The 27122-nt window shown below is 39.0% G+C and overlaps 1 protein-coding gene across 3 annotated transcripts; it reads right to left on the minus strand.

Annotated features, from left to right (window-relative positions):
• Positions 1-27122, minus strand: HMGCR (3-hydroxy-3-methylglutaryl-CoA reductase). Of its 3 annotated transcripts, none has more exons than XM_036085429.2 (20): positions 27004-27122; positions 20671-20858; positions 19909-20020; positions 19544-19631; positions 18366-18450; positions 17352-17457; positions 14256-14362; positions 14029-14145; positions 13444-13604; positions 13077-13324; positions 12699-12874; positions 11252-11446; positions 10297-10455; positions 9992-10149; positions 8424-8529; positions 3254-3424; positions 2809-2949; positions 2567-2725; positions 1970-2124; positions 1-1823 (listed from the first exon to the last, which is right to left on the minus strand). In XM_036085429.2, the coding sequence occupies exons 2-20, from the start codon at positions 20833-20835 to the stop codon at positions 1769-1771; spliced, it is 2664 nt and encodes an 887-aa protein (XP_035941322.1). In that variant the 5' UTR covers positions 20836-20858; positions 27004-27122; the 3' UTR covers positions 1-1768. The 3 variants fall into 3 exon arrangements, with proteins under 3 accessions (XP_035941322.1, XP_035941321.2, XP_035941323.2); XM_036085428.2 differs by lacking the exon at positions 27004-27122 and adding an exon at positions 22724-22859; XM_036085430.2 differs by lacking the exons at positions 11252-11446; positions 27004-27122 and adding an exon at positions 22724-22861.

Here is a 27122-nt window from a genome sequence, read left to right on the forward strand (position 1 = left end):
TTAACTTCCTTTTCATAATTTACTGGAACTGAGCAAAAAGTATAACAAAATGTATACAATTTAGTAATTGTACAAAACATTAATTTAGCAAGACAATATTGGTTACAGTCACCAGAATGAAGACTCACACTTCACTGCCACTTCCATGAAAAGTTCAGATAAATAAGAAGTCACTGGCTGAAAGTCACAACAGAAGCAATTTAAACTTTACATACAACAGCAAAGGTCAATCCTCCACAACAGTACTGCAGACACAATCACTCAGAGGCTCTCCATGCTGCCACGGCATTACTGGAATGTTCTTCAGAGTCCATCTTCTCTCTCCAAGACCAATACTTGAAGCATTAGATGTAATATAAAATAAGGAGTTCTTTATTATTTATACAAAACTTGTACATTAAAAAAAAAAATTAAGATTCAACAACTCTGCTGACCCCCCTGAGGAAGCTAAGAGCTTTTATGGGTCTATCAAAGAGCCCTGTGTGAATGTTTCAGTCTCCAACCTCCTGGCCGCAGGAACGAAGCACACTCCTCCAGGGCCATTCACGTGGCACCTTCACTGGCTCTGAAAGCTGATTTCCCTTTCAATGGGCTCCACGAGCAAGCCAGGGTTTCCTGGACAACATTAAAGAAAACTATCTTCTCTGGCCCAAGCTTAGAATGTTTTATCAGTATACAAGTTGATTTTTATTTATTTCTTTAACACTTTCAATAAACTCCTAGCAGAAGAAGCTTTATTACAACATATACAGCTTTGATACAGTTCTTTACAAAAACCCACCTAGATTTTTCCGCTAAATAAATTCAATTGTCTTTTAAGTAATTACAGTTGGCTTAGAGAAATGGTATTTTTCTTTCAAACCTGTGTTTTCCACCCTCTGAGCTCTGAGAGGTCACAGACTTACATGTTCTTGAGGAAGAGAGTCACCTTTGTCTAGGCGATATTAAAAGCTCTTGTATCTTTAACAAAGAATGCAAAACTCTGTTCCTTAAAGCCTTATGCTAGAAGATACGTTCTAGCAATCTAGACATTTATACTTAGACAAAAGGCCTCTCTGAACAAACAGTCTGCAGAGATTAATGCAGTGATTTGTTTTCTTGACAGAGAACGATTTAGCACTGCTTAGCACATAATTCAGTAGTTGGGGAATAAGAGTAATTCTTCCCTTGAAGAAAGGAAGTCCCCTCCTGAAGAATCACAATGGCTACTACCCCCCAAAAAATCAAAATAGACCAGCACCAAATGAAGTATTAGTTTACAAAAAAATAAACTTAGCTCTTATCTCTTAAAGTCCTATAACCCAGACTTAATAAATTAACTATGAAATCAGTTTGTCAGCTAGAGTATAATTTAAAAACCCACTTTCAACCAGAGGAGAAGGGAGGATGGAGAGGGTCAATCTCACACTGATCATCATGAACTCCATGGATTTCATCAAAAGAAAACACTTTTTTCCAGCCTGTATTCTCTTTCAGAAGTGAGCTGTAGATTACCATCTGTGGATGCCTTAAAGCATGGTGTTCATGTTGAGATCCTTCCAGAGAGCACAGCATGTAAAGTACTACCCTATTTTTAGATCTGAGAAATCTGCATGGAAAGAAGGATCTCAGACCTTTCTGAAACAGCCAAACACCAAGCAGTCGGCTCACAGATCATGTCTATTCATCCTCAACATGTTAACACCGCATTGAGCTTTTTAATTCACAGATTTTATGTTAGTCCTTTAGAACCCAACGCCCATGTTTCAGTTCAGAGCCGCCGGGCTATTCAAGCAGCCTTCTTAGTGCAAGTTCCTTGGAGGTCTTGTAAATTTATTTTTGACCTAAGGCAGAAAAAGACAAAGTAGAGATATACAAAATATCAAGAATGCAGAATTTTAAGTTAGGACTATTGTACCTGCATAGTAGGTCTTTGTACTGCAGATCTTAAGTATAGGGAAAACAAGTTAAATAGATCTTTAAGTCTTACCTGTTGTGAATCATGTGACTTTTGACAAGATGTCCGGCTGCCAACGCTGCCATCAGTGACAGTTCCCCAGCCATTACTGTACCGCACACGATCCTGGCAAGCTGCCGGGCATTTTCCCCAGGATTGTCTTTGCATGCTCCTTGAACGCCTAGCATCTGCAGCCAGGGAGAGACACAGCAGGACTCACCCTTAAAGTCACGGCAACAACTTCCTTCTCTACCAGCTGAAATAAGGGCAACTACAATGGCATCAGAATAGAACCAGACCCCAGCAGAAGTACTCAGTTTCCAAGATTTGATAGCCAGTACCGACAATAGAGACCACAGTGCACATAACATCCACCACCTGGTTTGCAGGGCACTTACTCAGTGTGGATGGACATTCACTCGCTCTCTTAAACTACTTTCTCAATTTACTAAGCATATGCCTCAGCATGCTTACTTGGACACACTAGATTAGGCTGGTGTGAGAAGCAAAAGAATGAAAAGACCAGCTAAAATACAGGTGATTGAGAAGTGATGTCAGGCAGAAATAGAGAATCCCCGGAAGTCAGAACGAGGCTTGAGGTCAGCCGACTTTGGGGCCGAGGTGCCATACCTGCAAACAGGCTTGCTGAGGGGGCAGGTTGGTGCCACCACCCACAGTTCCTAGTTCTATAGACGGCATGGTGCAACTGATATATAAATCTTCATTTGTGGGACCACTTGCTTCCATTAAAGTAATACAGTTTGAACTACCAACATTTTGTGCTGCATCCTGAAAAAAATAAAAAGGAAAAGTATAGAACTTCTCTTCCTTAGAAGTACAAAAGAGAAGAGAAGTGGAGGCTGAGCCCTCACCTGTCCGCAGGCAATGTAGATGGCAGTTACAATGTTCGCCGCGTGCGCATTGTAGCCTCCAATACTCCCGGCCATGGCAGAGCCCACCAGATTCTTACTAATGTTGACCTCAATCAGAGCTTCTGTCGTAGTCTTTAATACCTAGCAAACAGAGTTGTGGACATTTTACATGTTCCACCGGAAGATTCAGGGCACGCTACCCAGATCTATCTTTCCGTAAAGCAAGAGAGTTTAGATATGGTCCCACTTAGGTCTTGTCCTCAACAAAGAGTATCAGTCAAGTTTGTTCAAGTGAATACCACACACAGATGGGCAAGATACAACAGTCATCTTTAACATAAAACACACCCATATATTAAGCTTTACTTAAAATGTTAATATTCCTTTCCCCAATCTTTAACCCAATTAAAGATTAACAAAATAAAATAATCATCTAGTCACTCACTTCTCTGACAACCTTGGCTGGAATGACAGCTTCACAAACCACAGACTTCCCTCTTCCCTCTATCCAATTTATAGCAGCAGGTTTCTTGTCAGTACAGTAGTTACCGCTAACTGCTACAATCTGCATTTCAGGGAAATATTCATGAAGCTTTGAAAGTGCCTTCTCTGTGCCCTGCCAACAACACAATAAAATTAAAATGCATAGATCAGAAGCTTTATTTGTATCTAATAATACTAATAAGTACAATAACTATATTTCTAAATACAAGAAAGTGAGCATAAAATAAAAACAGCTTTATTAGCCATCACAGTCATGAAGTTCTCAGTCAGGTATAGACTCCTAGTGTTTCTTTCTAGGAGTGAAAACTAAGTTCTTTGTAGTCACTGATGAACAGGGATGTAAATGAGAATATAATGAGAATATTAAAATGGGAGAAGATATTTGCAAATGACTTATCAGATCAGGCTACTATCCAAAATCTATAAAGAACTTATCAAACTCAACACCCAAAAAACAAAAAAGCCAGTCAAGAAATGGGCAGAAGACATGAACAGACACTTCTCAAAAGAAGACATACAAATGGCCAACAGACACATGAAAAAGTGCTCAACAACACTTGGCATCAGGGAAATACAAATCAAAACCTCAGTGAGATACCACCTCACACCAGTCAGAATGGCTAAAACTAACAAGTCAGGAAACAACAGATGTTGGCGGGGATGCGGAGAAAGGGGAACCCTCCTATACTGTTGGTGGGAATGCAAGCTGGTACAGCAGCTCTGGAAACCAGTATGGAGGTTCCTCAAAAAGTTAAAAATAGAGCTACCTTATGACCCAGCAATTGCACTACCGGGTATTTATCCAAAAGATACAAATGTAGTGATCCAAAAGGGTACGTGCACCCCAATGTTTATAGCAGCAATGTCCACAATAGCCAAACTATGGAAAGAGCCCAGATGTCCATCAACAGATGAATGGATAAAGAAGATGTGGTGTGTGTACATACATACAAACACACACACACACACACACACACACACACACACACACACACAGAGGAATATTACTCAGCCATCAAAAAGAATGAAATCTTGCCATTTGCAATGACATGGATGGAACTAGAGGGTGTTATGCTAAGCAAGATAAGTCCATCAGAGAAAGACAAATACTGTATGATTTCACTCATGTGGAATTTAAGAAACAAAACAGATGAACATAGGGGAATGGAAGGAAAAAATAAGATGAAACAGAGAGGGAGACAAACCATAAGAGAGGCTGAACTCTAGGAAACACAACTGAGGGTTTCTGGAGGGGAGGTGGGTGGGGAGGGATAATTGGGTGATGGGCATTAAGGAGGGCGCTTGATGTAATGAGCACTGGGTGGTATATGCAATTGATGAATCACTAAATTCTAGCCCTGAAACTAATAATACAGTATATGTTAACTAAATTGAATTTAAATAAAAATTTTTTAATTAAATTTAAAAATGAATTTAAAAATACTCAGTGAGAACATTAATACTCATAATCATGTCACTGGGAGAAACTCAACCCATGATTGATGTGTAATAAATTACCTCTTCTAGTTATTCAAGTGTTACCCAAAAGCCCAAGTTACCAAGTCAGTAAAGAGAAGTCAGACATAAAAGTAAATTCTATTATAAATGAAAGTCATTGGGATTAACCTTACAAAAATGTAAACAAGACTTCCAATTAAGTGAAATTAATTCAATTACCAACTCGTACCTCAATAACCGAAAACATACTTACTGGCAATTAAAAAAAAAACGTGTTTTACTTGTGGTTAAAATACATGTGACATAGAACTTACCATCTTAACTATTTTTAAGTGTACAGGTAAGTAGTGTTAAGTACATCCACACTGTGGTACAGCCCATCTCCACAACTCTTTTCATCTTACAAAACTGAAACTCCAAACCCATTAAACAGCAACTCTGTTTCCTTTCTCCTCAACCCCTGGTAACCACCCTTCCACTTCCTTTCTCTATGAATTTAACTAATCTAGGTCCCTCATAAGTGTAATTTTGCATAGTATTTGTCTTTTTTGTTAACCAGATTATTTAACTTAGCAAGTGATCCTCATTTAGCATATGTGAGAATTTCCTATTTTTTTAGGGTTTAATAATATCCCATTTATGTACTCACCACATTTTATTTTTATTTATTTTTTTTTTTTTTTAAAGATTTTATTTATTTATTTGAGAGAGAGAATGAGAGAGAGAGAGCATGAGAGGGGGAGGGCCAGAGGGAGAAGTAGACTCCCCGCTGAGCAGGGAACCCGATGTGGGACTCGATCCCGGGACTCCAGGATCATGACCTGAGCTGAAGGCAGTCGCTTAACCAACTGAGCCACCCAGGCGCCCCATCACCACATTTTATTTATCCATTCATCTGTCCATGAACACTTAGGTTGCTTCTACCTTCAGGCTATTGTGAATAATGCTGCCATGAACATGGCTGTACAAATATGTCTCTGAAACCCTCTTTTCAATTCTTTTGGGGAAATACCCAGAAGTGAAATTGCTGGATCATAATTCTCTTTTTAATTTTTTGAGAACCACTGTATTGTTTATTTTTAAGAACTTTCAAAAACTACATATTTAGTCACTATTCTCTTTCTTTTCAAACAGTTCTCATATACAGGTAAACCACAAAATAAATTTTGCTAACCTAATTGACTTTAACACATTTGGGAATGTGTTAATATTCACATTTGTGAATATTTGTAAATAACAAATATCAGTAGAATAAAATGTAAGCCATATACAATCTTCTTATAAGGAAATAATTAAAATAAATGGATTATACAAATGAACTTGGCCTCTTACATAAAAGTCTTGGGGTCTCCTAGAAGAGGTGAGCTTTTAAGGCTTATAGGACAATGTTAAGAAACATTACCCCAAGATTCTTCCCAGCCCTTCTGAGTAGACCCAGAACATGTATAATGCCAAATCTAAATTAAACATTATCAAATACAAATACTATTCAAGAAACGCCTGATGACACTAATCAATGTGACTGAAGAAAGAGAAATTAAGGAATCGATTCTATTTACAATAGCACCAAAAACCCTAAGATACTTAGGAATAAACCTAACCAAAGAGGCAAAGAATCTGTACTCTAGAAACTACAGAACACTTATGAAGGAAATTGAGGAAGACACAAAGAGATGGAAAAACATTCCATGCTCATGGACTGGAAGAATAAACATTGCGAAAATGTCCATGCTGCCCAGAGCAATCTACACTTTCAGTGCAATCCCTATCAAAATACCATCGACGTTTTTCACAGAGCTGGAACAAACAATCCTAAAATTTGTATGGAACCAGAAAAGAACCCAAATCGCCAGGGGATTGTTGAAAAAGAAAACCAAAGCTGGGGGCATCACAATGCCTGACTTCAAGCTATATTACACAGCTGTGATCATCAAGACAGCATGGTACTGGCACAAAAACAGATACATAGATCAATGGGCCAGATTAGAGACCCCAGAAATGGACCCTCAACTCTATGGTCAACTAATCTTCGACAAATCAGGAAAGAATATCCAATGGAAAAAAGACAGTCTCTTCAATAAATGGCGTTGGGAAAACTGGACAGCCACATGCAGAAGAATGAAACTGGACCATTTCCTTACACCACACACAAAAATAGACCCAAAATGGATAAAAGACCTAAATGTGAGGCAGGAATCCATCAAAATACTTGAGGAGAACACAGGCAGCAACCTCTTCGACCTCAGCTGCAGCAACTTCTTGCTAGACACGTCCCCAAAGGCAAGGGAAACAAAGGCAAAAGTGAACTATTGGGACTTCATCAAGATAAAAAGCTTCTGCACAGCAAAGGAAACAGTCAACAAAACTAAGAGGCAATCCACAGAATGGGAGAAGACATTTGCAAATGACATTACGGATAAAGGGCTGGTATCCATGATATATAAAGAACTTCTCAAACCCAACAACCAAAAAACAAATAATCCAGTCAGTAAATGGGCAGAAGACATGAACAGACACTTCTCCAAAAAAGACATACAAAAGGCTAACAGACACATGAAAACATGTTCAACATCACTAGCCATCAGGGAAATACAAATCAAAACCACAATGAGATACCACCTCACACCAGTTAGACTGGCAAAAATTAACAAGACAGGAAACAACAAGTGTTGGTGAGGATGTGGAGAAAGGGGACCCCTCTGACACTGTTGGTGGAAACGCAAGCTGGTACAGCCACTCTGGAAAATATATGGATGTTCCTCAAGACGTTAAAAATAGAGATACCCTATGACCCAGCAATTGCACTACTAGGTGTTTACCCCAAAGATACAGAATGTAGTGAAAAGAAGGGGCACATGCACCCCAATGTTCATAGCAGCAATGTCCACAATAGCCAAACTGTAGAAAGAGCCGAGATGCCCTTCAACGGATGAATGGATAAAGAGGATGTGGTTCATATATACAATGGACTATTACTCAACCATCAGAGGACTACCCACCATTTGCATCAACATGGATGGACATGGAGGGGATTATGTTAAGTGAAATAAGTCAAGCAGAGAAAGACAATTATCATATGGTTTCACTCATATGTGGAACATAAGGAATAGCAGGGGACCACAGGGGAAGGGAGGGAAAACTGAATGGGAAGAAATCAGAGAGGGAGACAAACCAAGAGAGACTCTGGACTCTGGGAACCACACTGAGGATTACAGAAGGGGGGGAGGTGGGAGGGGATGGGGTAACCGGGTGATGGGTATTAAGGAAGGCATGTGTGGTGATGAGCACTGGGTGTTATACGCAACTAATGAATCGCTGAACACTACATCAAAAACTAATGATGTACTATATGCTGGCTAATTGAACATAATAAAAATAAATAAGTAAGTAAATAAAATAAAATAAAATATAAACCCTCTTCAAAACCTAAAAAAAAAAATGCCTGATGAGTTATATGAATCAATATTTAGCTTTCAATAAAAATCTTTCAATCAATTAACTCTTTGAGTAAGTAGTATATATACATGAACAAAATTCAAAAATACAGGACATAAACAGCAAGTCTGCTCCCCACTCTTATCTCCCTGACACCCCATTCCCCTCCCCTGGGACAATCAGTCTTGCAAGTTCTAATATAGTCTATCCAGGCTCACCTTTGAAATCATGTTCATCCCCATGGCATCACCTGACCTGGACTGGAAACGAATATAAAGATTGCGACCAGCCATACTCATATGAAGTTTCTGTAGACGTGCAAATCTGTAAACAAAAGCAAAGATTTTTTATTTTGTTATATTTTTGAGAAGATGGAAGTTATCTTTTTTTTTTTAATTTTTTTATTGTTATGTTAATCCCCATACATTACATCATTAGTTTTAGATATAGTGTTCCATGATTCATTGTTTGTGCATAACACCCAGTGCTCCATGCAGTACGTGCCCTCTTTAATACCCATCACCAGGCTAACCCATCCTCCCACCTCCCTCCCCTCTAGAACCCTCAGTTTGTTTTTCAGAGAAGATGGAAGTTATCTTAAAAAATCCAGTTCAGCTGATTTATTTTATACATAAGAGAACGCTCACGGAGATTACTTATTAAATGTATTTTCTTCTTTAACTAAACATTACGTTAGAACACTAATTCAACTGTCTCATTCTTATATGCCACAAGAAGAGAGGGCTGCTGCAGATAGCCATCATCACAGACACACATTAAAAGTCAAAAAATAAATAATTAAACAAAGATATGAGCTTGAACTAAAATGGAGCTATCAATGGCGCGCCTGGGTGGCTCAGTCAGTTAAGCGTCCAACTCTTGGTTTCAGCTTGGGTCATGATCCCAGAGTCCTGGGACGCAGCCCCACGTCAGACTCCATGCACTATGGAACCTGCTTGAGATTCTCTCTCTCCTTCTCCCTCTGCCCCTCGCCCCACTCATACACACACGCTCTCTCTAAAAAAAATAATAATAAATAAAATAAAAAAATAAAACGGGGCTATCATTTGTACTGATTATGCTTCTTTATAAATTTAATTTTATGTATTCAAAGTAAATCTACTATACAAATATTTACTTCTATCCTGCTTGGAAAATCTTTTTTTCAGGCAACTCCTCCCTAGGGCAATTCTAAAGCAATGCTCTTCTAGGACAAAGTAACACTCTAATCAAAGTGAACCTTGTAAAACCAACACACAAACTTACTAGCTCACACTATTTTTTTCTATTTACTCCTATGGAGGTATTCATTTGGATCAACATTATGTCCTCACCCACATCCCCCAAACCAAGCATAAATATTACTCATTTTGTAGGTTTTGTTTTTTTTTTTTTAAAGATTTTATTTATTTATTCATGAGAGACAGAGAGAGAGAGAGAGAGGCAGAGGGGGAAGCAGGCTCCCAAGGAGCAGGAAGCCCGATGCGGGACTCGACTCCAGGACCCCGAGATCACGATCTGAGCTGAAGGCAGACGCTCAACCATCTGAGCCACCCAGGCGCCCTCTTTGTAGGTCTTTACATGAATCAAATATATGTAACAAATTCAAATAATCACTACTGTGAGATAATTATTACTCATTTTGAATAAATGGACTTCAAGTTAATATTTTGTTAGGTCACCTGAAGCAGACAATATATGTTAATAGTTACATTTACCGATCACAGAAGATGACACTGGCTCTGAAATAAACATAAATGCATATACAACCCCCCGCCCCCCATACCTGCTGGTACTGTCAAAAGCCTCCTTTATCACTGTGAACCCTTCAGGTGTCTCAAGCCAGGCCTTCACTTCCGCAGAGTCACAAGCACGGGGAAGACGCACCACGGGGCCTCGAGTCATTCCATCTGCGAGGATTCGACTGCTGGCACCTCCACCAAGCTACACAGAGGATGTTACAGAAGCACGTTAATCCTGCAAACACTTCTGCTTGTCGCAAAAGGTGTCCTTGATTGTCCCCAAATCTTTTCTCATTGCCTAGCCTCAGGGCCTATCTTAAAACAGGCAAATATATAAATGCCAACTTACACCTATTGCTCTGCAGCCTCTATTAGTGCTGGCCACCAGACAACCTTCTGTTGTTGCCATTGGAACCTGAAATTCTTTTCCATCCAAGCACAGAGGTCCTGCCACTCCAACAGGGATGGGCATATATCCAATAACGTTCTCACAACAAGCTCCCATCACCTAAAAGGTAAAGTCAGGCACCAGGTGACAATCTGTATCGCAAATACACAACCCTTGTCATTAATAATTTTCTTCAAACTTAAACCTTTAGTGTATTTTTCAACAAAATCTTTTATTTACTTTTTTTTAAAAGATTTTATTCATTTTGGGGGGCGGGGCACGTGCAAGCCGGGAGGGGCAAAGGGTGGGAGAATCTCAAGCAGACTCCCTGCTGAGCATGGAGGCCAACGCAGGGCTTGATCTCATGATGCTGAGATCACCACCTGAGCTGAAACCAAGAGTTGGGATGCTCAACCAACTGAGCCACCCAGGCGCCCCTTTTATTTACTCTTTAGTATTTAAAAAGTATTGGGACGCCTGGATGGCTCAGTCGGTTAAGCATCTGCCTTCAGCTCAAGTCATGATCCCAGGGTCCTTGCTCAGTGGAGAGCCTGCTTCTCCCTCTGCGTGCCGCTCCCCCTTGCTTGTGCTCTCACACACACACACACACACACAGACACACACTCTCTCTCGCTCTCTCATAAATAAATAAATAAGTACTTAAAAAAAAAGGAAGTATGTAAAAGTACTAAAATCACTGAGTAATGACTACAAGCAACAGGAAAAATATTTTTACTTTCTAGGGCCTATAATCATAAAGAGAATACAAAATTAAAGTACAATGATTTTAAAAAATGTTTTATAACACTATGTACATATAAAAGACTAGTCAAGAAAAACACTAAAAAGCTAAAGAGTAAAGCTACAAGAATAAAAGCTTCAAAGCAAACTTTCCCAAACCAAGAAAACAACATACCAAGGAGTAATTATAGTCCCTGTACGGTAGATACTGGAGAGAAGAAGGCTCTGGAAGTTTTCTGGAAAGTAACTGTCGGCGAATAGATACACCTCGTTCATGGGTTTCCATCAGAGTTTCTAATTTGTAAGCTGGGATGTGCTTAGCATTGACTAATTGGATGATTTCAGCATCACTAAGGAATTTTGCACCTTTCTAAAGAAATGAAACAAAAAAATTGGGAGGGATTGGTGGGAAGGGGAGGACAAAAAAACCTGAAGAAGTGCATTTCATATTCTTCATAACAAATAAGGCATTTAATACAAACAATGTTCTCAGTAGAGGAGAATTCAAAGAACTTTGGAGTTCTAAAGGAGATGATTTGAATGGAAATAAGAATATCAAAATGAAAGCAAATTCTTTTTTTTTTTTGAAGATTTTATTTATTTATTTGACAGAGACAGAGATAGTGAGAGTAGGAACACAAGCAGGGGGAGTGGGCGTGGGAGAAGCAGGCTTCCCGCTGAGCAGGGAGCCCAATGCGGGACTCAATCCCAGGACCATGGGATCAGGACCTGAGCCGAAGGCAGACACTTAACGACTGAGCCACCCAGGTGCCCGAAAGCAAATTCTTTATAAAAAATGACACTAAACAAATGTAAAACCAAAACACTAAATTTCGCAAGTGAAGTTCGTAGGAAAAAAAATTCACAATTAAGATTCTGAATCCCACCCTCTAAATTTTGTTAACCCTGTATATAAGGAAGACAGTTGAAATTATCGATACACATTTTAAGAGGAACGAGGAAAAGTGAAAAAAATAACAAACCTGATGCTACTCTCACTCATGTGCACATAAATTAAGAATGAACCAGATTAAGCGGATACAGATGGAACACAATATTCACACTAAAGCATGAATGGACTCATATGGTCATGTAGGCAGAACATCCATTCACATGTCAGAAAGGAAAACAAGTTTCCTTGTGAGCATCAAGCTTATTTTCAAAGCAAACAAAAAACAAAAAAAAAAACTTTCTTCTGTCTTTGAAGCTCATTTTTGAGTTAAGCCTTTTCTAGGCCCCAAAACTCACGAGAATAGAGTAGTGGCTTATCTCTCTGGCAAACACTAATAAAGTACAAAGAGCACTGACCTTGAGTCAGTAAATCTTGGATTCTTGATCTGAGCCTTCCCATTTCCTAAATGTATTACTTTGGGAAATACTTAAGCCTCCTAGAGCCTGAGCTTTCTCTTTCTTATCTGAAAAATGGAGGTAATTCCAACTATCTCACAAGGTTGTGGGGAATAAATAAATAAGGCCACTACCTGCAAACCACACAACACAATGCCCAGAATTTAGCAGGTACTCAGGAGCTATGACTTCCTTCCTTCCTCTAATAAAAAAAAAAAAAAAAGCTCCTTTTCTTAAGAAAGATACAAACCTTGAGTTAATTTTATTTTCCTCACCTCCGAATTCCCAAGTATCTGTAGACATTCTTCACTAGGCCGAGGCTCCATGGGAAGTTCAATTTCAGGTTCCTGTGTCTCTAGTTCCAGTGAAGTATCAAGTAAGGAGTTACCAACCACAAACGTAGCTCTGTTTGGGCTGTCAGCTTCTGCCACTAAGGGTTTTATGACCTCAACTGTTCAAGAGATCAAAAGGAATCTCACAACTGTGAACATACGTTTTGTTTTCTTTCTTCTTTCCCCCAACCCGCACCCTGGAGACCCTGAGCCCAGTCCCAGGAGATGGTGGGAAGGATATGAATATAAGTTTTAAAATGAACCCAACTTCTTGACAAATCAGAATTGGAAGAATAGAAAATAAAGAGAACAAGAAATCACCTTTTCTTTCTCTGTTTATCCCTGTCTCCTCCTCCGCTGCATGGACTTTCTGGCTATTTCTGACCAGTACAGGCTTACGTCTACAACAATCATCTGGGACTTTTTTGGGAGTCACTACAGGAGATGTGATAGGGTTTTTTAATGAGAGTGTAGATTCTGTCTCAGCCTGTTCAAAGAAGATGTACTTGACAGCCAGAAGGAGAGCTAAACTTAGGGTAATAACTTGTTCAATATCCATGCTGATCATTCTAAAGAAAAGAAAGCAAATTAAAATGTTATTACTCAGAAGTAAAAAAGGCACAACTAACTTTTAGTAACAAAGAGTGCTATGATTAATACACAACAAAGCAGGTCTCAGGTGACTTACTTAGAGAGATAAAACTGCCAGAGGGAAACACTTGGTTCAATTCTCTTGGATACATTTTCATCCAATCCTAAAGAAACCTTAGAATTTTCTGCCGTACTGTTTTGAGGAGAAGGATCAGCTATCCAGCGACTATGGGCATGAACAAGAACCAAGCCTAGAGACTGAAATAAAATGTTATAAATTATGTATCCTCTGCATATCAATGGCACCTCAGCTTCTCATCCTTAGCATCTGGATAACCAGATACTATCTCCCATGGCCTCCCCCTTAGCATGAAATGAGAGCCCCACGCTTGTGACTAAAGCAGTGGCCCACTGAACTACTGGAAACATTGCAAACAACAGGTTTTCAAAGAGCAAAGAACAGGTTTTCAAAGAGACATAAAGTGGAGGAACTTGAAAAATCTATTTAGGGGAGAGAGATGAGGAGTCTCAAAGAAATGAGAAACAAGAAAAAAAAAAGGAAGAGGAACATCAATGAAAGAGACAATTGTAGAAAGATAACCGGAAGGAGAGAAAAAAGTCAAAAAGCAGAATATGACACTGAACTAAAGATACTAAAAGGAGAAGAAAACTATGTAATTACCATAATCATCTTAACCCTCTGAGTAACAGGATTTGGTTTATTTTCTTCTTCTTCTAAAACTCGAGCAAAATGGCTCAGTTGCCAAATTGGACGACCCTCGCGGCTTTCCCGAGAAAGCTATGAAGTAAACCAGTGTTACATTAGAAGGTACTGATTTTATCTATGTGAACGGATGTGATAAGAAACATCACTCTTCTATTGATGCCATACGTAGGAACTGCTCTTACCTCTAAAACCAAGGAAACGCAAGCTGGGAAGAAAGTCATGAACACAAAGTAGTTGGCAAGAACTGACATGCAGCCGAAGCAGCACATAATTTCAAGTTGACGCACCCCTGGTTAGAGAAAAATTAAATGTATAATTAGTAAAGTACATGTATTTTTGATAGAGCATACATCACAGGGACTTTTCCTCTAAGCAGACAAATACAAGAAAATATTAGTGGGCGCCTGGGTGGCTCAGTCGTTAAGCATCTGCCTTCAGCTCAGGTCATGATCATGGAGTCCCGGGATCAAGTCCCAGGTCAGGCTCCCTGCTCAGCAGGGAGTCTGCATCTCCCTCTGACCCTCACCCCATTTGTGCTCTCTCTCTCTAAGAAATAAATAAAATCTTTAAAAAAAGAAAATATTAGTATATTAAGCTCTTTGCTGTCTACTGGAAGAAGGAGGAACTCCAAGGTGATGCCAAGCCTTACAGCACAGCAGGAATAGCTCCCTCAAGGAAGGAGAACTTGTCTTCTCCCATGTCTCAAATCCGTCACGATGCCAGGCACAGTTGCTGTACGTAAATATACATCTGATAATCCCCTTTTATTAAATGGTAGTACTCTGTTTTGAAATAAGAATAACAAGGCCAGGCTATACTAATGTGCAAACCTCCCACAGTTAGGACCCAATTCCACTCTTTACCAGAAAAGCAATTCACCTGTGGACCAAAGACTTTTTATTAAAGTAAACCTTACTACCAGCTATGCCATTCCTGATACAGTATCATAATAAAGACGTCATGTGTACTACTGAACTCTCATTTCAATATAACCTCTATTGTATCTATTTATGTTCTTATAATTTTGGTTAATTTCACTAATCTATCTGAAAAATTAAATAATGTGCAAAGGCAACTCAAGATCCAAAATTAACAAACATTCCACTATAAAATGTTTAAGATATCACTCGGTAATCTCCTCAAATAGACGGTAACAGAATTTTAGAGCTGAAGAAGACCTCTGATTACCAAATTCTATTCCCTCAACATTACAAGTAAACTTGAATATAAAACATATTTCTGATGTCACTCATATTAAATATAAAAATGTTTTGAAATGTAAATAAAGTTATTCCCTCCCGTTACAAAACTGCTAATTAGAATACAAGAAACTCAACAGTATATTTTGTTTTTGAATTATTATAGATCATTTGACTAAATAATAGAACGAAAGCATACACTGTATTGTTCTTAAAATTCTACAGCATCGTGTCAACTATACTTCAAAAGAAATCTACAGCAATTACTCTCAAACGTGGAAATTCAAGAGAATATACAGCTGTAACAAAAGCATTGCAAACAACCTATACTTTAGATAGTAGCCAGATGTAATCTTTTCAGACTTGAGAGCACAGAAACAATACTTGACCAATGCTTTTACAACTTAGTTATCAGCCGTTTCCGCCTGCACACAGTAACTACTGTTGTTGCCATATGCTCTGCATTCTTCCTCACTCCATCCCAGAACAGTCTCTCTGTGCCACTCGGCTACTACAGGAAGAGACAGCACCAATCTATGTATTTCCAAGAAGTTAAGACTTTTTTTTTTAGTGGATTTCCAAAGGGCTACTTCCTCATTAATATGTGTTAAACCTGTCCTCTTCTACCCTAAGCCAAATCCCTAATTATATCATTTCTGTATAGCTGTACATGTCTCCTAATTTCCAACTATAAATCTTATCACGTCCTTTGTCTACTTCTCTGACCCAGCATGCCAAAATTCATCACCCTACTTTCCACATCAATTTCAAATGAATAATCCTTGGTTTCATGGCTTACTGCCAGTTCCTGGCTAATCTTCCTCACCTTCCTACATACTCTTTTATTTGAATAAAATCACATAGGTATGTTTTCACCTAATCAAAAACATTTTTCTTGATTGTGGTGGTGATTTAATAATTTTTTTTTTTTAAGATTTTATTTATTTGACAGAGAGAGTGAAACAGCACAAGCAGGGGGAGGGAGCAGCAGAAGGAGAAGAAGAAGCAGGCCCCCCTCCGAGTAGGGAGCCTGATGCGGGACTCAATCCCAGGACGCTGGGATCATGACCTGAGCCGAAGGCAGATGCTTAACCATCTGAGCCACCCAGGTGCCCATGATTTAATAATTTTATCTTTGTCAAAACTCAAAACTATACCTCAAAAGTAGATTTTAAGGAATATTCATTTTTTTTTAAACTTTTTGTTTATTTATTTGTCAGAAAGAGAGAGAGAGCACAAGCAAGGGCAGTAGCAGGCAGAGGGAGAACCAGAACTCGATCCCAGAACGCTGGGATCATGACCTGAGCCGAAGGCAGACGCTTAACCGACTAAGCCACCCAGGCCTCCCAAGGAATAGACTAGAACTGTAGTTACAAAGGGTAGCTCCCTGAGAAAACCATAAAGTCTAGTCTTAGTGATTAGGAAACCTTAACAACAGCATGATATATTCATTCTGGCAAATTTCCATGCCAGGCCACAATATTTGTCCTGTATAATGGAGTCCTATGTTTGATATTTAACATCTAACTCTCTACTATCCAATTAAGGATTAAGAAACATGTGTTGAGACTAATGCTAGGTACTCACGAAGATGTACTGCATACCATCTGATTAAATCTTCCCAACCAGCCTATTAGGTGGATCTAACTTAGATCTGGCCCACTCCTGACTCTTCACTGTCTCCTACATGACAATTAAAACACAAGGAACCAAGTCACTAATTTAGTCTGGGTAACAGCAGGGACTGGAAGGTGCTTTCCAGATGAACCTTGGAATACAATCTTGGTTAAAAACTAAATAAAAAAAAAAAAACACAAACACTACAAAGTCATCAAAAGAGTGGAGCATAGAAAGAGAAGGTGGCATTAGTGAAAAATCAGTAACCTGCTACTAAGTTTTCACTAAAGCAGACAGACATAAGGTCAGATAAACCCATATACTCATTCAATTAAAACCTTTTTAAGAGTAATGTCAGACTTTTAAAGTCAGAATTTAAGAATAATCAATGCAATCTAAGATGTTCCTTTTTCCCTTCATCTACAAACTTATTTTAAAATATATTAAAAATTGCTTACAAACCTGACATGGTACCAACTCCAATCACCAGACATTCTACAAGAGCATCAAGGGTGAATGTGGGACCTAAAATTGCCATTCCACGAGCGATGTTTTCCCGCACTTCATCCTAAAACACAGACCAAACATATCAATGAGAGTAAAGTACAAAACAACTTTCAAAAACGTTAGAGAGCATCCCAGGACCTCTACTAAAATCTAATTTGCTATACAAAGAGTAAAACAGACAATGTAATACCACTAACAGGCATTCCAGATGCAAAGGATTAAGAAAAAGGTCATGTACAGTGCCCTGCTTTCCCTTTCCACTAAGTGAGATGCTACTTGGGAAGATTCCTCTGAGGCATGCATCAATCCTGCCATTTAAATACTGCATAATGAAATACTGTAACATTTTATATTTGGCTACTATTGATCGTTCTTAGTTGCAAATTTTTTGAGACCTTAATACTATGAAACCTAAACCATATGTTTGTCAACATGCGCAAGGGGTCTAGACATTCATCAAATACATAATCAAGGCAGAATTACATGCTATTTTATACTAAGGTACTCTGATGCAAGATTATTAAAAATGTTTATTTAAAGTGACTAATGAACATCAAGATAAAACTTTAGATGGAAAATAACGCTAGGGTTAATGCTAAAGTTTTAGAAATAAATCTACCCTGAGCCTCTCTTCCATTACATCCTGTCCTGTTCTCTGATAGGTTTCAGTAGGTAGATACTCTTACTTATCCAAAAGTCTTACTACCTTAGTTTCTAAAACCTTCACATAGGAAAATGGGGAAGATTCCAAATTCCAGGAGCTACGGAATTATAATTAAGTTGTCAGGTAAATGGGACAGTTCCTGGGGCACCTAGGAAGACCAGTCTTAAGTCTTGACAAGTAAACTTAAAACTGCGGGTAAATCCTGAATCTTGAACTATGAAGAAACTATTAATGCTTCCTATTAATGTAAACAAACTGAAAGAAAGGAATACTATTAACATTCATGTCTTAAAAATAATACTTACCTGTGAGTTGGAACTGAGAGCAAACTTTGCTAGAGCACTTGCTCTGGAAAGGTCAATCAAAAGTAGGAAAAATGGCAAAGCTTCACTGGAAAAAAAATCAAGATGATCAGGTACATTTAACAGGAAAAAATGTGGCTTAAAAATGCTTTCTAGGGGCGCCTGGGTGGCTCAGTCATTAAGCGGCTGCCTTTGGCTCGGGTCATGATCTCAGGGTCCTGGGATCAAGCCCCACATCAGGGAGCCCGCTTCTCCCTCTCCCACTGCCCCTGCTTGTGTTCCCTCTCTAGCTGTCTCTCTCTGTCAAATAAATAAATAAAATCTTTAAAAAAATAAAAAAAAATAAAAAATAAAAATGCTTTCTAAAATAAAACAACCGCCTCATACACTGTACGATTCCTTAGTATGTATACCTTTCTGCAGCCTAAAAGGTACACCTTATACTCACTCCCCTTTGACATCCTGAAAGCTAAACATATGAATTGCTCAAAATATTTGTAATGTTAAAAAATGTAAATGCATTTACACAGAAATACTTTTTGATAATTTTATAGCAAAATATCATCCTAAGTAAAAAATATATCCTTGAATTAACATGGGAAAAAAAGCAGAATATACACAATTTTTAAACATTAATCACTATTTGTGGAAGGATAAACTGAACAAGTTTTCTGGAGAGACAGTTGGCAATATCAAAAGCCCTAAAAACTTAACACAGCCACTGTCTCACTCCTAGGAATATATCCTAAGAATGAATATGAACACAAGTTTAGCCACAGAGACATTAAATAACCTATCAATCCAATCCTGGAGAATTAAGTAAATGAACTACAATATATTCACCCAGGGGAATACTAGACAACCAATACAAATAATTTAGTTTAGCATTAAGAACATGCAAAGATGTTGATAAACTATTATTAGGCATAAAGAAATTATAAAGACATAAAGAAGTTGTATGATCTCAGAATTTTTGTTTAAATGTAAAAAAAAAAGTAGTAAAGAATATATACCAAAATGTTAACAGGTATTAACATTAGCTAAATGACAGCATGAAAATTTTCCCCATATTTCCTATAAACTTTTTAAAATGTATATATTATAATACTTTATAACTTGGAGAAGAACAGTTCTTAATAATATATTTTGGAAAAAAGTGTATTTATGTTTTAAATACTTACTTCAAGCCTGTCAATTCTTTATCTAAGAAATGAATGACAACTGTACTGAACACAAAACTTGAGAAAATTGTGAAGAGGCCAGCAATACCTAAAATGACAAAATTCAAACGGAAAAAAATCATCCTTTATTACAAAAATAATAACGTACAGTCCCCTACAATATTCTGAAAGAAATATTATTTTCGATGATTAAGATCTTAAATATCAAAATGTTTACTCCCAATTGGGAAATCACTAAATGCATGCAGTGCACTTTAAGCAATATACACACTTCCATATACATGATTTGAACAAACAAAATTATGTATTTCCATAGCAAATCAAAAATTTGATAGCACAAGAAATTAAATGTATAAAATGATTACCCAAAATATATTTTGATCCAAGTTGACGTAAATTCTGGAACTGGAAGTAAATATACAGGATTGCTATGCATCGTGTTATTGTCAGAATTATAATGTCACTGCTTAACACATCCTATTGGAAGAGATAGAAAAAAAATCCCAATAGCTTTACCTTTTAAAATAAGCAACTAAAAGAATTTTTATTTTGTATGTATCATTAGTTTGTATATTACCATGAAAATATAAATATAGGCACAATACAAGTCAAATAAAAATATTAAACATGCAAATCAAAAATTAAATCCAATTTTTAAACAATCTGTTTAAAGCCAATCATTTTTCTGTTAGTCACTTTTAAAGCTATTATTTTCTCAAGTAAAGTCAATTACACTCATTTTATGCAGAAAAGGCAAAAAGTGTATTTCCAAACTATACAAGTAAATAGAAATTTGAGGTATGTTCATGAATACTAAAAGATTTTACTTGTAACTTTTTTTTTTTTTTTAAGATTTTATTTATTTATTTGACAGATAGAGCGCACAAGCAGGCAGAGCAGCAGGCAGAGGGAGAGGGAGAAGCAGGCTCTCCACTGAGCAGGGAGCCCGATGCGGGGCTCGATCCCAGGACCCTGAGATCATGACCCGAGCCAAAGGCAGCCGCTTAACCGACTGAGCCACCCAGGCGCCCCTACTTGTAACTTTTTTGATTATATGGTCACTAAGAGGAAATGCTCTTCAGAAACTGAAAATGAAATTTAGTGAATATCAAATTAATTTCACAAACCTCTTCAAACTTTGGGCACTCATAATTCCAACCACAGATCTTATTGTTACCAGTAAACATGTTCATGGACATCATACAGATGGTCAGTGTCACTGTCCCCACTATGACTTCCCACGGATGGGAGGCCACAAAAAGGCCGTGCATTCGGAAAAGTCTTGACAACATTGTAGTTACAGAATTCTTGGATCCTGAAAGGAATATCAAGTGTGAACACTCAGTACACAGCTCACTGTATTTTTAGGAAAAGATTTTAAGATTTTGCACTGTAAACCCTGCTTTTGTAGGCACAGTGTCTTATACATATGTATAACACTATTTGACAGTGTTCCTTATTAGTTCCGTAAAATAATTATAAAACTAAAATAAGAGGACTCTGATATTACTTTTTTACTCACAAAACTTAAAACCTCTATCAGTCACTAGCAACCAACTTAAAAACTAGCTATTTCTTACAAGTTGTATGAATTCAAGCATTTATGATGAAACCAAATAAATATCTCAGCCCACGATATTATCTGAGCCAAGGAGGAGAGCAATAAAGCAGGGGGAAAAAAGTGAGAAACAACTATTAACATTTGTTTTCTAATTACCCTGGTATAAAATGCCCATAAGCACCCTCTACATTCTCCATTCTGGTTACACAAAAGGCAGATACCAAACAATCTACTTGTTGAGTGTCCTCCTCAAAGGTAGGGGTCCATTACATTTTTCCATCCCATCTAACATATGGCATAATGTTACTAGCAAAATGATGTTTAATAAAACTTCCTACTCTTGCTGTCACCAGAGAAAAAAGTCTTTTCCAAATTTTACAGCTAATAAAATGCCACTACAGTACTGGAAAAAGAGGATGGCTGGCCAAAGTAGATGTCTATGACATTCAAAAATTCCCAACAGAACATACAGGTAATTTTTTTTTTTTAAAGATTATTTGAGAGAGAGAGAGAAAAAAAGAGGGCGCGCACGCAGAGGGGGAGGGGCCGAAGGGAGGGAGAGAGAATCCCAAGCAGACTCCCCACTGAGCACGGAGCCTGACACAGGGCTCAATCTCAAGACCCTGAGATCACCATCTGAGCTGAAATCAAGAGTCAGACGCTTAACAAACTGAGCCACCCAGGCGCCCCTGGAGAACATACAGGTAATTTTGACCTAATGACTACCATGACTAAACTTCCTCATGTCTGTTGGCTAAATTACAATAATTTTGATATTCTGATTTTTTAAAAAATCTGACATAGTCACTGGTCTCTAATACAGGAACTTGTAAACCTACTTATATTAAAATTAATGTTTACAATAAAGCATATTTAACTACCCATAAAAATCTATTTCAAATTAAGATTTAAAAAGTAAGGCTACTGATTGAGACACTAGCAGGAATTCAAATGAATCTCATGTTTGTGGTAATAACTAAGAAAATGACTCATTTATTGAAGACAGAAAATTAAAAGGCAACAAATGAAGAAAAACAAAGTTACTCTATCTAAAGGGTTAAGGGAAAGAAAATAAGAGTAGCTTTTAGGAACCAAAGCAATTCCTGAACATCATCCCCCACTGTGTCACACGATGTTCTCCCCATTTCAGCTGCACCAGGCCCCGACTGGACAGCTGGCTTTCCCACTGTAGGTGACAACCTTTCATTGGATCAATTCAATCATGAAATCAATTTTGTAAATAAGAACAAACATTGTTTAATAAAATAAAATAGAAAAAAATAGCTGTAAGAATATAGTATAGGTAGGTTTTGTTTTTTTTTTTAAGGTTTTATTTATTTATTCGACAGAGAGACACAGCGAGAAAGGGAACACAAGCAGGGGGAGCAGGAAAGGGAGAAGCAGGCTTCCTGCAGAGCAGGGAGCCCAATGTGGGGCTCGATCCCAGGACCCTGGGACCCTGGGATCATGACCTGAGCCGAAGGCAGATGCTGAATGACTGAGCCACCCAGGTGCCCCAGTAGGTATTATTTCTTAAAACTTGATGTTTCATGAAACTATATATATATATATATATATATATATATGTGTATAGTTCCAACATAACATGTATTACTTACTGTGGGTCTCAATTTTAAAAGGCTGGCAGTCACTAAGTTCTATAAATGTGGCATGCATCTGCCTGTTTATTCATGCTTTTTCAACCTTCTTCCCTGAGCCTTGTTCCTCGTTTTATCCTCCAGAACCTTGCACCCACACACAGCAGTTGCTCAACAAATACCTGCTTAATTAAAAATAAACTCATAAACTACAGTAGCATGTATTTTATTGATCCATCTTGAAATAGACCTAAAAATGACTTTAAGCCAACAAGATATAAATACAACTGCCCACCTGCTAGCACACCCCCACCCCCCTACCCCCCCACCCCCCCACCCCCCCCACCCCCAGTTAAAGGCAGAATGTGGAGCATTCAGTGAACATATTAAAGGGGAATGGGGTAGGGAAGAGAGGCTACAGTCTATACACTGTTTCCAAAAATGAACAATAACAAAAATAGTTTCTATTAAATGAGCAGGGACTTCGACTTTAAGCTTTGGAGAGTATTAATCATATCTTAGATTTGAATCCTACTTCATTATAACCAAAAGCCTCATAAAAGCCTAGATTTTCAGGATAGTTTTCCTTTTTTTTTTTTTTTTTTTAAGATTTTATTTATTATCTGACAGAGAGAGACACAGCAAGAGAGGGAACACAAGCAGGGGGAGTGGGAGAGGGAGAAGCAGGGTCAAAGGGAGAGGGAGAAGCAGGCTTCCCGCTGAGCAGGGAGCCCGATGTGGGGCTCGATCCCAGGACCCTGGGATCATGACCTGAGCCAAAGGCAGACACTAACGACTGAGCCACCCAGGCGCCCCTCAGGATAGTTTTCTATCACATAACATCTTTCTTATATTCAAAAACAAGAAACAAAATACTACAAACTGGTCTAAAGGATCAACTAGCATCAATGTTCCAGAAAACGAACCAACTAAAAATACATATCAATACTAGGTCAAAACGATTTCTAACATTCTCTCCCCGCCAAAAAACTCTCAACTTAGGTTATTCCCTATTAAGTGAATGTATTCTTCACTATTAAAAAGTTAATTCAGTTCAATTAAAATATGAGCTGCTAGCAGGAAGACACCCCAATTTGATCACAAATTGGTTTAGCATCATTAACCCATAATTGTATATTAGGCACATTATGTTGTCCCTTTAAAAGATTTCATGGGGGGGCGGGGTGGGAGGATGGGTTAGCCTGGTGATGGGTATTAAAGAGGGCACATTCTGCATGGAGCACTGGGTGTTATGCACAGACAATGAATCATGGAACACTACATCAAAAACTAATGATGTAATGTATGGTGATTAACATAACAATAAAAAATTTTTAAAAATAAAAGATTTCATGGTAGCTTTGTCAATTCTGGGACATTTCTTTCCTAGGTATAAACTTTGCAACATTCAGAAAAAAATTACACGATTCTGTGAACCAGCCCCAAACACAGAGAAGCTCACCTATTTGGAAACACAAACTCAGTAAAAGAACGTACAAGGTGTGTCAAAAGTAACCATAATTGTACACGTTCTCATTTCTCATAAGCACCCTACCCATTTCCCTGTGATTATGCAAAGTATTTAAATGCCAAAGAATCCAGTCTTCCACCTTCATCAGCAGTTGCAAGTGGCATTAGCAGGCTTTAGGACAGCTCATGCAAATTCAATGGACACTATTCAGGCTATGCTGCAGTAAAAACATTTTACTTAAAAAAAAAAAAAAAACAAGCTAAATAGGCAATGTATGCCTTGCTTATGCACACTGAAATATGCCACAAACATTTCACAGATTCTTCAAAAGAAAAGATGATTTAAATTCAATGGAATCCTCAAACTCCAGTCCAATATGTTAAGAAACCACTACCATAGCCAATTGCAGAAAAGGATGCTTTGGCATCCAACTCAATCTCCTTCCTCCTACCCTGCACTCTTCCTGCACTATACATCCTAGCATTTGATTATACCTTACACAGCTCTCAAATTAACTGCTGTGTAAATTTTGACTCTTTGAAGACAAGAACCATGTCTTACATTGTGTCATTTTTACTTCCAACAGGATCTAGCATTCTGTTGCTCAATCTAGTATCCTAGGGGGGAAAAAAATCTTGCACTGGAAATCAGGAAACCTGGATTCTACACCCCATTCTATTACACACTTGTGAGTAAGTCACATCTTTATTTTTGTAAGTCACATCTCTCTTTATTCACTTACTAAGCTAGAGCTCCAAAGTTCTTTGACAAAGACAAGTATTAAGTGGAACCATATGAAACTGCTACTTTTGTAGGTAAAAAAAAAAAAAAAGTCAAATTTCAAATACCTGCAATTTCATAGGGGTCAACCTAGATAGATATTGATATACATGTAGTTATCCATCCATGGTTTAAAAAGTAGATCATACAAGAATTAAAAAAGCACACACGAGCACATTACACACTTCATCCTGAAAGGCTCATGCCACACATGAGCCTCATATGTTAATAATTAATCTTTGCACATTTTTTTAACCTTCATGTTATTAAATCCCATTTGTCCTTACTATCAAGTTTATCACAAATCCTGTGAAGACACAACAAAGCAGGCCCTCAAAAACCAGTCAGTCGATCCCATAGTACACTCCAGGCCTTTGCTAGATTACCTCTAAATCAGAAAATGTCTTTCATTGCATGGAGAGTAAAATATATTCATGAGCAAAAAACACATTCTCTGCATTAAGATGCTGAAATTATCCATGATTATTTAGTATAGCCCAGAAACAAATGTTTCTTATGACTTTTCAGGACCAAATCTAAGGCGGCATGCCCTCAACCAAGCTATGAAATATTTCAGACGACCATTTAAGATGGAATACATCTGCCTTCTACGACAGAAACCGACTGTTCTTTTTTTTTTGTCTTTTTTTTTTAATTTTTTTTGTTCTGTTAATCCCCATACATTACATCATTAGTTTTAGATATAGTGTTCCATGATTCATTGTTTGTGCATAACACCCAGTGCTCCATGCAGAACGTGCCCTCCTCAATACCCATCACCAGGCTAACCCATCCTCCCACCCCCGTCCCCTCTAGAACCCTCAGTTTGTTTTTCAGAGTCCATCGTCTCTCATGGTTCTTCTCCCCCTCCGATTTCCCCCCCTTCATTCTTCCCCTCCTGCTACATTCTTCTTCTTCTTTTTTTCTTTCTTAACATATATTGCATTATTTGTTTCAGAGGTACAGATCTGAGATTCAACAGTCTTGCACAATTCACAGCGCTTACCAGAACACATACCCTCCCCAGTGTCCATCACCCAGTCACCCCATCCCTCCCACCCCACCCTCCACTCCAGCAACCCTCAGTTTGTTTCCTGAGATTAAGAATTCCTCATATCAGTGAGGTCATATGATACATGTCTTTCTCTGAGAAACCGACTGTTCTATATGTGAACCTCCAAGGTACGTCTTTCCTAACCCAAACCAAATAATTCCGGAAAGCCTACCAGGTTTGGACCCAACTATATCAGCACCAAGGAGACTAAAGCCCCTTACAAAAAAGAAAACTGGGGCGGGGGGGGGGGCAGTAGAAGAAGAAGAATACTTAAGTCCTTGGGCAAGTCCCTACATTGGGCTCCGCATCCTCTCAACTCGTCTCTCCTGGAAATGACCCGGCACCTCTCTGCAGATCCACGGTTCTTTTCATGGCTCTGTGTGAGTCAGGAGCATTTATGGAAATCTTCCCCATCACTTTAAAGAAAGGTGCTGACGAACAGCAGCGCCTGGGCGTGAACGCCTGCACCTGATAGACCTCGTCGAGGCCTCTCCTCGAGCTGCGGGCCCAGCACATCACACACACGCACTCCCAGCATTTCTCGAATCGAGGGGCTTCCGAGGTCACGCTACCTGGCACCCTTTCCGCCCCGATGATCGTGACTGCCAGCCTACACCGACTACTTCGGACTGGGCGGGCGACCGCGGCTACGCCCCGCCTACGCACCGACGGTGACCACCGCAGCCAAGAAGCCGGCCCGCCGCCCACCCCTCAGGCCCAGGCCGGCCGCCGGGCTCCCCCAGCATTGGTGCGGGCCGCCACTCGGCCGGCCGCGCCTCAAGGACGTCTCCTTGTAGTCTCCGCGGGACCGGGCCGCCACACCCGCAAAGCCGCCACTGCAGCTCCCGCCAGGTCCGCAGGAGCTGCCGGCTGCCCCTTCCCAGGGCCAGGAGGAGCCCGAGAACCACCATCAACCCGGCCTTAATCCCGCTTCCACCCACCACTGCCCCGCTCCCCGCCGCCCCGGCCCCCCTTCGCTGCCACCGCCCGCCTCACCTCCGGATCTCACTAGAGGCCACCGAACCCGGGAGCCGGCGCTCCGCCTGTCTCCAGTCAACGGAGACGCGAAGCGGAAGGAACCTTCGACATACGCACACTCGGAGCCGGCTGAGCCT

This window comes from Halichoerus grypus, chromosome 2 (assembly GCF_964656455.1).
Source record: "Halichoerus grypus chromosome 2, mHalGry1.hap1.1, whole genome shotgun sequence".
Lineage (NCBI taxonomy): Eukaryota > Metazoa > Chordata > Mammalia > Carnivora > Phocidae > Halichoerus > Halichoerus grypus.

What these genes read in the sequence shown, in the direction of transcription:
- HMGCR (XM_036085428.2), bottom strand. Translation starts at nt 22,781, where the DNA reads ATGCATGCCACATTTATAGAACTTAGTGACTGCCAGCCTTTTAAAATT. An exon ending in TGGCAGTTTTATCTCTCTAA is followed by an intron (nt 13,325 to 13,443) that starts GTAAGTCACCTG and finishes TCTTTTCTTTAG; the next exon opens with AATGATCAGCATGGATATTG. An exon ending in GAGGCTGCAGAGCAATAGGT is followed by an intron (nt 10,150 to 10,296) that starts GTAAGTTGGCAT and finishes TCCTCTGTGTAG; the next exon opens with CTTGGTGGAGGTGCCAGCAG.